This window comes from Canis lupus, chromosome 1 (assembly GCF_048164855.1).
Source record: "Canis lupus baileyi chromosome 1, mCanLup2.hap1, whole genome shotgun sequence".
Taxonomy (NCBI): Eukaryota; Metazoa; Chordata; class Mammalia; order Carnivora; family Canidae; genus Canis; species Canis lupus.
In genome coordinates this window covers 104940018-104951118 of record NC_132838.1, presented here as the reverse complement: position 1 = coordinate 104951118, position 11101 = coordinate 104940018, and the positions used below count along the sequence as shown (strand labels likewise).

General features: G+C 37.3%; 1 protein-coding gene across 1 annotated transcript in view; it reads left to right on the top strand.

The window, feature by feature from the left end:
* Nucleotides 1-6326, top strand: part of LOC140607990 (uncharacterized) — a 202933-nt gene extending 196607 nt beyond the window's left edge. The window contains exon 6 of the mRNA XM_072782719.1: nucleotides 1331-6326. Coding sequence (XP_072638820.1) covers nucleotides 1331-3441 — 2111 coding nt within the window. The 3' untranslated portion in view covers nucleotides 3442-6326. The remainder of the gene's footprint in view (nucleotides 1-1330) is intronic.
* Nucleotides 6327-11101: the final 4775 nt, after the last annotated feature.

The window sequence follows — 11101 nt, the reverse complement described above, 5'->3', positions numbered from 1 at the left end:
AAATGGTAAAGTGTGCTTTTGATTCCGTTTGCATTATTTCATTGTGGACTTTGCATGAATATTCCTCACAGATAGTAGTTTGTAGATTTCTTTACTTGTAGTTTCTCCTATGGCTTTGATAACCTGCTAATGCTGGTGTCCCAGAGAGTGTTGTCATTTTCTCCCTTCTCTTTACTCCTTGCAAATATTTGAGGATATTTGAAGTACTTTCTCATTATATATTTGTATGAATTATCCCGTGAATTCATCTGGCATAGGATTTTTCCTTGTTCGGAGGTTTTTTAAAATTACTTTGTCAATTTACTTAGTAGGCGTAGATCAGTTGAGATTGTTTTAGAAATTGCTTCATGATGGAGTCCAGGTAAGTTAGATCTTTTTTTTTTTTTTTAAGATTTTATTTAATTATTCATGAGAAACAGAGAGAGAGAGAGAGAGAGAGAGAGGCAGAGACAACAGGCAGAGGGAGAAGCAGGCTCAATGCAGGGAGCCCGACATGGGACTGGATCCTGGGTCTCCAGGATCAGGCCCTGGGCCAAAGGGGGCACTGAACCGCTGAGCCACCGGGCTGCCCCCTTTTTGGGTATTTATATCCATTCAATGGTATTTATTCCTTGGTATATATATGTATCATTGCCTCTTTTAATTATTTTCATTTCTGTAGTATTGGTTATACCATTTCTTCCTATTTTAGTTGGTTTCCTCTTTCATTCTTACTTTAGTTCTATGTCCATCAACTTTTATTTTTATTTTTTCTGAAAACCAAATCCTCGTATTGTTGATATTTTCCTAAATCCCATTTTATTCATTTCTGTTTTATGTTTAAGTTTCCTTTCTTCCACAGAGTGACAGGATTGCCCAGTCAGTTAAGTGTTTGAGTTCAGCTCAGGTCATGATCTCGAGGTCCTGGGTTTAAATCTTGTGTCATGCTCCCTGCTGAGCAGGGAGTCTGCTTGCCCCTCTCCTTTGGCCTTCCCCTTGCTCATTCTCTCTCTCTCTCTCTGTCTGTCTGTCTCTCTCTCAAATAAGTAAAATAGTTTTTAAAAAAATTCCTTCCCTCTGCTGATTTTGGGCTCCTATGGTACTTTTCATGATTACTTGAGCTACAGGAAAGTGGTTTGTGTCACACTATGGAATTAACTGTTAAGCTATGTGGTCAGTATGTTGTGTACAAGTTTATGTGTCCATGGAGGGATGAAGTCCTGAGGACTCCTCAACCATCTTGCTGATATTCTCTGACTGATTTGATGGCTGTATATAGATGTCATCAGTATTTTCTTCTGAAAGTAGTAAGTGGAATGACTTGCCTTTTCTGTTATTCAATATTTTTCAGCTGTATCTTCACATGACACCCCAAGCTTCCTGTCAGAGCTGTGCAAAGAAGCTTCATTTCCAAATGTGTCAGTGGGTCCATATAAACATAGTATCCTTGAGAAGTTACACTTAATGATAGACTGGGACAATGATCATAAAGGATATATCCAAATTGAGGCTACTGCCCATAATAAGAATCTCACTGCCCCACATGGTGAAGGATATAAAACATTGTGTAAAACCTTTCTTTTTAAGGCCACTAGTTCTATAAAGCAGAGTGTTTCTGTAGGCAACAGCTCAAATCAAATATTCAAAGATACATATTTATGGAAAGATAATGTAGAAAATCTAGAAAGTTACCATGCTGAAGATAATAATTTGAACAATCTGGAAAATAGGATTAGACCGACCTTTCAGTCAAATATGTCTAAACATCAGAGATTTATAGATGAAGAAGCAACTGCTAGGTGGCTTCAGTTTGAGAGGTCCTTCACCAAGGACTCAACCCTACAAAATTACCAGACCATTTTCAGTGAAGACAGACTTGCTCAAGGCAGTGAATCTGAGGAAAAATGTAATCAAGGCTCAAATGTTGATAAACATCTGAGGACTCATTCTCCAGAGACCCATTCTGAATGTAATACATGGGGGGACGTCTTTCATCAAAGAGCCAACCTTGTATATAACAGTATGCATAGGAGAGAGAATCCTTATAAATATAATGATTGTGAAAATGATCTTAACCACTCCACCGGTGTTGGTGATCATCAGACAATTCATGGGAGAAAAAACCCATGCACATACACTAAACTTGGGAACCTGTTGAGTCAGTCATCAAGAATACGCATACATAAGACAGTGTGTAGTAGAGAGAAACCTTACAAATGTCAGGAACGTAGCAAGGCCATTATCCATCAATCAGTCCTCACTCAGCATCACACAATTCATAAGGGAGAGAAACCTTATCAATGTAAACAATGTGGCAAAGCCTTTATCTGTCAATCAAAACTTACTCAACATCACAGAATTCATACGAGAGAGAAACGTTACAAATGTAAAGAATGTGGCAAAGCCTTTATCTGTCAATCTAAACTTACTCAACATCACAGAACTCATACAGGAGAGAAACCTTATATATGTAAAGAATGTGGCAAGACCTTTAACAACCAACCAAACCTTATTCGACATCACAAATTACATACAGGAGAGAAACCTTATAAATGTAAAGAATGTGGCAAGGCATTTATCCATCCATCAGGCCTTACTCAACATCACAGATTTCATACTAGAGAGAAGTCTTATGAATGTAAGGAATGTGGCAAGGCCTTTATATATAAATCAAACTTTACTCAACATCACAAAATCCATACTGGGGAGAAACCTTATGAATGTAAAGAATGTGGCAAGGCATTTATCCATCAGTCAGGCCTTACTCAACATCACAGAATTCATACTAAAGAGAAACCTTATAAATGTGAGGAATGTGGCAAAGCTTTTAACCACCACTTAAACCTTAGTAAACATCACAGAATTCATACTGGAGAGAAACCTTATAAATGTAAAGAATGTGGCAAGACCTACAACCACCAGTCAAGCTTTACTCAACATCACAGAATTCATACTGGAGAAAAACATTATAAATGTAAGGAATGTGGCAAAGCATATATCTATCTATCAAGCTTTATTCACCATCACAAAATTCACACTGGAGAGAAACCTTATGAATGTAAAGAATGTGGCAAGGCCTTTCTCCATCAATCAAGCTTTAGTCAACATCTCAGAATTCATACTGGAGAGAAACTTTACCAATGTAAACAATGCGGCAAGGCTTTTTATCAGCAATCAAACCTTACTCAGCATCACAAAATTCATACTGGAGAGAGACCTTATAATTGTAAAGAATGTGGTAAATTCTTTAACCACCACTCAAGCCTTATTGGACATCAGAGAATTCATACTGGAGAGAAACCTTATAAATGTAAGGTATGTTCTATGGCCTTTAAGCAGCACGCACACCTTACTCGACATCACAAAACTCATACTGGAGAGAAACCTTATAAATGTAAAGAATGTGGGAAGGCCTTTATCCATCAATCAAGCTTCATTCGACATCACAGAGTTCATACTTGAGCAGTTCTTACAAATATAAGACAGTGAGAGAATTTTTAAGACCTGTTGAACCCTAACTCTACATCAGAGCATTCATATTGGAGAGTAACTAATACATGTGTAAAGAATGTGGCAAGACCCTTAAGCAATGTTACACTTTTATTCCTTATCAGAGAATGGATAGTGGAAGTGATTATAAATATAAACATTGGCAAGCCCTTTCATAGTTCTCAAGCCTCTCTCATCATTACAGAATTCATACTAGAGAAATATTATAACTAAAGAATGTGGTAAAGGTTTCAGGATGTTCAACCCTCACTCAGCATCACTGAGTTCATACTGAGGAAAAATGATACAAAATCGAATGAATGTGGCAAACCTCTAGCTGGAAGTCATAACTTGCTCCATATTATAGTTATCATACAAAAACAAAATTGAAATGGGAAGAAAGTGGCCAAATCTTTAACTGGAATCCAATCCTTACTCAGTATCCCAAAACACAATCTTGGTTCAAAGTGTAGCAACATAATGAAGGAGGAGAGTATGTTACACCTTAGGAAACCTCACAGTTCAGAGAAGAAAAGTAACTTGAAAGGTAAAAATAATTAGAAATGTATTTAATTGAACATAAAATGTCAATAAATGTCACAATTCATAGTACAAAGCAGTTTATCTGTCACTCTATTCAGACATCACATCAAAAAGGGACTAATATAAAGTTAGTCAGTTAGATCATGTATATGCAATTATGCTTCAAAAGAGAGAAGGGATGAAAAAAAAAGAGAAGGGATGGATTTTTGCATGGGTATAATTTCAATGTGTTTTTGTTTTCATTAAGCCTATATGAGATTTGTGACTTTTGCAAATATTAATGTGTTTCTACAGTCAACTCCTCAGAAAATTCTTTTATTCCTAGTGGGTTTGTGAAACTATATGTAAGTGATTGTTGTTGCATCAACGATATGAGATGCTCTTCTTCCTTAAGTGGGATTCATCATACCTAATTTTCCATGGAACATTAAGGACAATACAACATGAATATATGAAGAAAATATATATTTTTAAAGATTTTATTTATTCTTGAGAGACAACAGAGAGAAGGCAGAGACATAGGAAGAGGGAGAAATAGGCTCCCTGTAGGGAACCTGACGTGGGACTTGATCCCGGGTCTTCAGGACCACACCCGGAACTGAAGGTGTCACTAAGCCACTGAGCCACCCGGGCTGCCCTAAACAACCTAAGTTTGACTGATAGATCTATAGCAATCTTTTATAGTTTTTCAATTAAATATGACCTGCTTTTCCTAAAAAAATAAAAATAAAAAAATAAAGGGGTCAGTTGAACAAATGGATATAACCTTATGATTATCTATGTACCCAACATGAAAGTACATAACACATGAAGCAAGTATTAACAGAGAAGAAGAGAGGAAGAGATGGCAATACATTAGAAGGGGACTTCAAGGGACACCTGGGTGGCTCAGCGGTTGAGCATCTGCCTTTGGCTCAGGGTGTGATCCTGGAGTCCCAGGATCGAGTCTTGTATCTGGCTTCCTGGGCCTCCTGCATGGAGCCTGCTTCTCCCTCTGCCTCTCTCTCTCTCTGTGTGTCTCTCATGAATAAAGAAATAAAATCTTTTAAAAGGTGGGCGGGGGGGGACTTTAATATTGTACCTTCAATAATGGATAGATTATCCAGACAAAATCAATAAGGTGATGTCAGACTTTAATGATAGAAGCAGACAGAACATTCCATCCAACAGCATCAGTAAAACAGATTCTTCTCACAGGCCCATGAAGTATAGATTTTATATTGGGCTACAAAACAAGTCCTAATTAATATATGATTGAAATCATACCAAGCATCTTTTCCAAGCCACTTTGGCATGAAACTAGAAGTCAGTTTCAAGAACAAAACTAGAAAATTCACAAATACGTGAAAAATAAGCAAGTTGCAACCTTATTCATGATAGGCAAAATATGGAAATAACTTGCCCATTGGCAGATGAGTAGATAATGTGCATTTATACAATGGATGCTCTAACAATACATTTAAAGGTTTCTAATTGAATAGCTCTTAAAAATTCTTATCACGTGAAAAATTTTAACTAAGTGATGTTAACTATGTTTTAAAATAATATATACTGGGATGCCTGGGTGGCTCAGTGGTTGAGTGCCTGCCTTTGGCCCAGGGTGTGATCCTGGAGTCCCAGGATCGAGTCCCACATCAGGCTACCTGCATGGAGCCTGCTTCTCCCTCTGCCTATGTCTCTGCCTATCTCTTTCTGTGACTCTTATGAATAGAATAATCTTTTAAAAATATATATATAGGGATCCCTGGGTGGCGCAGCGGTTTAGCGCCTGCCTTTGGCCCAGGGCGCGATCCTGGAGACCCGGGATCGAATCCCACATCGGGCTCCCGGTGCATGGAGCCTGCTTCTCCCTCTGCCTATGTCTCTGCCTCTCTCTCTCTCTCTCTGTGACTACCATAAATAAATAAAAATTTAAAAAAAAATAAAAAAAATAAAAAATAAAAAAATATATATATATACTTATATGAAGCATGTATCTGAAACTAATATAATGTTTTATGTTGATTATATCTCAATGAGACTGGGAAACAATATTAGTGGTTGCTTAGGCATACGAATAAAAGGTTGGGGATGGTGATAGCTAAAGAATGAGTTTTCTTTAAGATGTGATTACGTGTGATTTGACTATGGTTTGCCTGCACCTATGTGTAGAATCAGTTAAAGACCTACCGTTTGTACATTTTAAATAGGTGAATAATACAGCATGTAAATTGTATGCAAATCTGTTTTAAAAGAACCCCAAATAAATGCCCGTATGAGAAGACCTAGTAGTATAACATCTCAAGACTATAAATTCAGCTATTAAACACATATACGGGATACCTCGGTGGTCAGCTGTTTGGTGCCTGCCTTCAGCCCAGGGCGTGATCCTGGAGTCCCAGGATCGAGTTCCCACATTGGGCTTCCTTCAGGGAGCCTGCTTCATGCTCTGCCTGTGTCTGCCTCTCTCTGTGTCTCTCATGAATGAATAAAATCTTAAAAAAAAAAAAAAGGCACATATATGTGTAGGATTTCAAATGGAATTTAGGATTTAAGTGTCTTCTGTGTTTTCAATTTTGTAGTAATGCAAAAATTTTTGAAAGGAAGCACATGGGTAGGAGGTTTTGTCAAATTACACATATATAATTATTAATAGGAGTTGAAATTCAGCACTTCAAAATTGGATGAAGAAAGTAGAGATGCTAAAATATGCATGGGTTTCTGCAAAGAAACAGAATCAATAGAATTCATATCTATCTCTTTTTGTACTTTTAATATGTTTCTATAGACCTATAGCTACAGAAATAGATATAAGCTTATCATAAAGAGAAATAGATCTCTATTTCTCTATATATCTACATAGAGAGTGAAAGGTTTCTTTAATGAATTGACTAAATCAATTGAGAGAGCTGGCAAGAGAAGGCTGCAAAGAAGGCCATCAATCTAGAGACCTGGGAAATAGCTGATGCTGAAGCTGGACAATCTGCAGAGCATCTGGAGACAGACTTAGGTCAAAAGGAAGAAGCACCTTTGAAATGTACAGCTAATTATGTTCTCCAGAACAGACTGCCTAGTAGGTAGTGTGGGTTTATTTTCATAGAACTTTAATATAAACTCACTAAAATGGAAAAAGACAAATTTCTAAAAAGAGTTCAACATAATCTTTTTTTTTTTTTTTTTAAGATTTTATTTATTCACAAGAGACACACAGAAGCAGAGACAAAGGAAAAGGGAAGAGAAGCAGGTTCCATGCAGAGAGCCTGATGTGGACCTGATCCCCAGAACTCCAGGATCATGCCCTGAGCCAATGGCAGATATGCCCGACCCCTGAGCCACCCAGGCGTCCGAAGTTAAACATAATCTTAGAATATGTTGACTAAGTGTATAAGAATATACAGCATTTTCAAGCATGGACTAGTGCCTAGCTGCAAAATCAGAATTATGGTATGTATACATTTAACAATAGAATCAAGAGCATATACATTATTTTTTAGGTATTATAGGTAAATAATTAGTGTTAGCCAAAGAGAAAATATTTCAATTATTAAATAGGATTAAAAGACAGAATACCTCTGCAATTGAACCTCATTTTTCTAAGTATAGGAGAAGCTAATTGATAAAATAACTTAAATATTCAAGAATGAAAATTGATCAGATTTCACAGCTAGAGGTGGAGTACAAATAAATACATGGATACCACTTTTAGCCTTATGATAGATGAGATAAAAATAAATGGTAATAAAGAGTACTGATGGGGATCCCTGGGTGGCGCAGCGGTTTGGCGCCTGCCTTTGGCCCAGGGCGCGATCCTGGAGACCCGGGATCGAGTCCCACGTCAGGCTCCCGGTGCATGGAGCCTGCTTCTCCCTCTGCCTGTGTCTCTGCCTCTCTCTCTCTCTCTCTCTCTCTCTCTGTGAGACTATCATAATAAATAAAAATTAAAAAAAAATAAAAAATAAAAAAAAAATAAAGAGTACTGATGAAGCCAGGAGGAAAAAAAAAAACTATGAATAAAATAGGACATAAGTGCAACTTTAGGGAAGAGCTGTCCAGTATGTGTAAAAATTTTCAATTCATTTACCTGTGAAGTAGTAATTATAGTTCACATTCTACTACTCATAGAAATAAATAGGGGCACCAGGGTGGCTCAGAGAGTTAAGCATCTATCTGCCTTCAGCTCAGGTCATGATCCCAGGGTCCTGGGATTGAGTCCCAAGTCTCGCTCTCTGGTCAGTGGGGAGCCCATTGCTCCCTTTCTCTCTCCCTCCGCATGTGCTCTCTCAAATAAAAAAAGGTTTAACAAAGAAATATATACAAATGTGTCTGAAATATGAATCACAACATTCTTTATATAGAAGAAATTAAAAATGACTTCTATGTGTTCAATAGAAAATACTTAGATGGATATTTTAAGATTTGTCCTAATTCCATTTTTACTACTACTGAAACATCTCTAAAACATATCACAGAAATGTTGAGAAAAGCTGCATCACCTTATGTGACACAATATGCTCATAAAATGGCATGCATCCTTTTAACTCAATATCTGTATGTATATTTAAAAAAGGCATAGAGCTAGGAAAATTGGAGTGTATGTTTTGATAGGGAGGGATTCGTTATTGTATATATATTAGTACAGAACATAACTTCTTTAGAAGTATTTGAAATATTTGCCCATAAAAAGAAATGTTGCTTTGGTAACAACTATTACAACCACACTTGAAACTGTCTGATTGCAAAGCCAAAGTTCTACATTGCTTCCCCAGTGTTGAATTGTAGGCCTTTGTCTCTCACTTATAATGAATGATCCAGAACAATTCCTCGATATACAACTGGCATTCAGTTCAATGAATGCAGTATAGATTATTTCATACACCTCCAAGTTTTAGATATCTAGATTGATTCTATTGTTTAAAACTTAATTAACAAATCAAATTTGATGTATGATTTTAAGGGCAGTGTTGATAACTGATTTCAGGTTGTGGAATAATTTATTCTACTCCCTATACCAATCTCTATTTTGTATTCAGTGATGCTCTCATTCGTTCTCTAATGAGCTTTTTAAATTCTGGCAGAGCTCATGCCCCCTTAGTCCTCTGCATTTTTCAGGACTTTGCACTTTATTGAGGCCACTGACCCCATCTGGATTACACGTGCAATTTCTTTAATCCCAGTCTGCACAGAGCAGCCCGAATATCAAGTGCCCACTAAGCACTACAGGCTGTCCCTCCTCTTTGATATTGAGAACCTCACTGCCAACTCCAAAAGGAATCTTGGACATCAAAGCTGATCCACCCCCAAAGCAAACCTTCTCAAAAGCTCTAGGTCATTACTTCACAGTGAGACTTGTTCATGGCTACGGAAAAAGCCCAAGGAGGAAGTGAGAACTGACAGATTTTGCGATATAGAGGAGAAATATTCAGAGAGCCGGCCTTCAGAAGAACAAGGAAACAAGGAAACAAGTGAATGAAAAGCCCACTGGACACCTCAGAGGGAGATAAGTAAAGGTTTCAAGTTGTAAAAAGAATGGTCTCTGAGTGACAGTTTTAAAAATAGAAATATTTTTCTCTAACTATGGGTTAGGATGCACGTAAGGGAGACATTGATTCTGTCTCTATTGGAACATCCATCTTCTGATGATTATTGACTGTTGATGTGAGGAAGTAACCAGTACTAAAAAAGCTTTGCATCATGTGTTTCATAGAGCAGCTGTTAGGCTCAAATGCATTTTGTGATATTCTCTATGGTTTAAAAAAGATTTTAGTACCATGCCTCAGTTCAACGTGCATTTCTCCACAGCTTTCTACAATGCACAAGACTTCCCACATCTTTTTTGATAATAGCTTCCTGTTACTCAGGTGTGAATAGAGAAATAGGTGATCTAATAATACTAATAACTTCATTTCTACACAATATTGTATCAAAGCTTGAAGTTTCATACTTATGGTATCACATCGATTATTTCATAATGTGATATTACTCTTCACTTACTGTAATATCTGACATTGCACTTTGACACTGCTTACACACAAATGAATACTGTCTAATAAAAATTTTGTTTTTTCTGTCTAATAAATTAACTCATTCTGTTTTCATGAAATCCATGTTGGTCATGGGGCAGATTCCTTTTCCTATTAAACTGCAGTGATTCACCTAACATAATAAAACCTCCAAATCTGGGACACCTGGGTGGAGCATCTGCCTTTGGCTCAGGGCATGATCCCAGAGTCCCGGGATCAAGTTCCACATCGGGCATCTGTAATGGAGCCTGCTTCTCCCTCTGCCTATGTCTCTGCCTCTCTCTGTGTCTCTCATGAATAAATAAATAAATAAAATCTTAAAAACAAAACTCGCAATCTTTCTTCATAGTTCATATCTATTCCTAAGAATCTTGTGAAAAAAAAAATACTATCGGGTACCTGGGTGGCTCAGTGGTTGAGCATCTGCTTTTGGCTCAGGTCATGATCCTGAGGTTCTGGGATAGAGTCCTCCACCAGCTTCCCCACAGGGAGCCTGTGTCTCCCTCTACCTATGTCTTTGCCTCTCTCTGTGTCTCTCATGAATAAATATGTAAACTCTTAAAAAATACTACCTAAATTAAAATGTCAAGGTATAAGAAACAAAAGTAAATATAGATCAAAATTGTTTGAGGGATGCCTGAGTGGCTCATTTGCTTAAGGGTCTGCCTTTGGCTCAGGTCATGATCCCAGGGTCCTGGGATGGATCCCCACATTGGGCTCCCTGTTCAATGGGGAGTCTGCTTCTCCCTCTGTCCCTCTTTCTGCTTCTGCTCTCTTTGATATGAATTAGTAAAATCTTTAAAAAAATTGTTTGAAACCATGACCCAGCCATCATGGTTTGTTAATATAAAACAGTAGTTAAAGTACCATCTTTGCTACAACCCCAGCTACTCTGCTTCCAAGCTGTGTACACATTTTCACATATTGGCTAAAATTGTGCATCCATATCATTCTCCTCTGCAAATTAAAACTATGAATGGGCCAATATTCCAGAGTCATGAAAATTTTTGTAAAGTAACACATATACAGTGTTCAGATCAGTAATTCGTATAAATTGTTATTTCAAGGCTAATGTGGTTGGTTGAGGATTG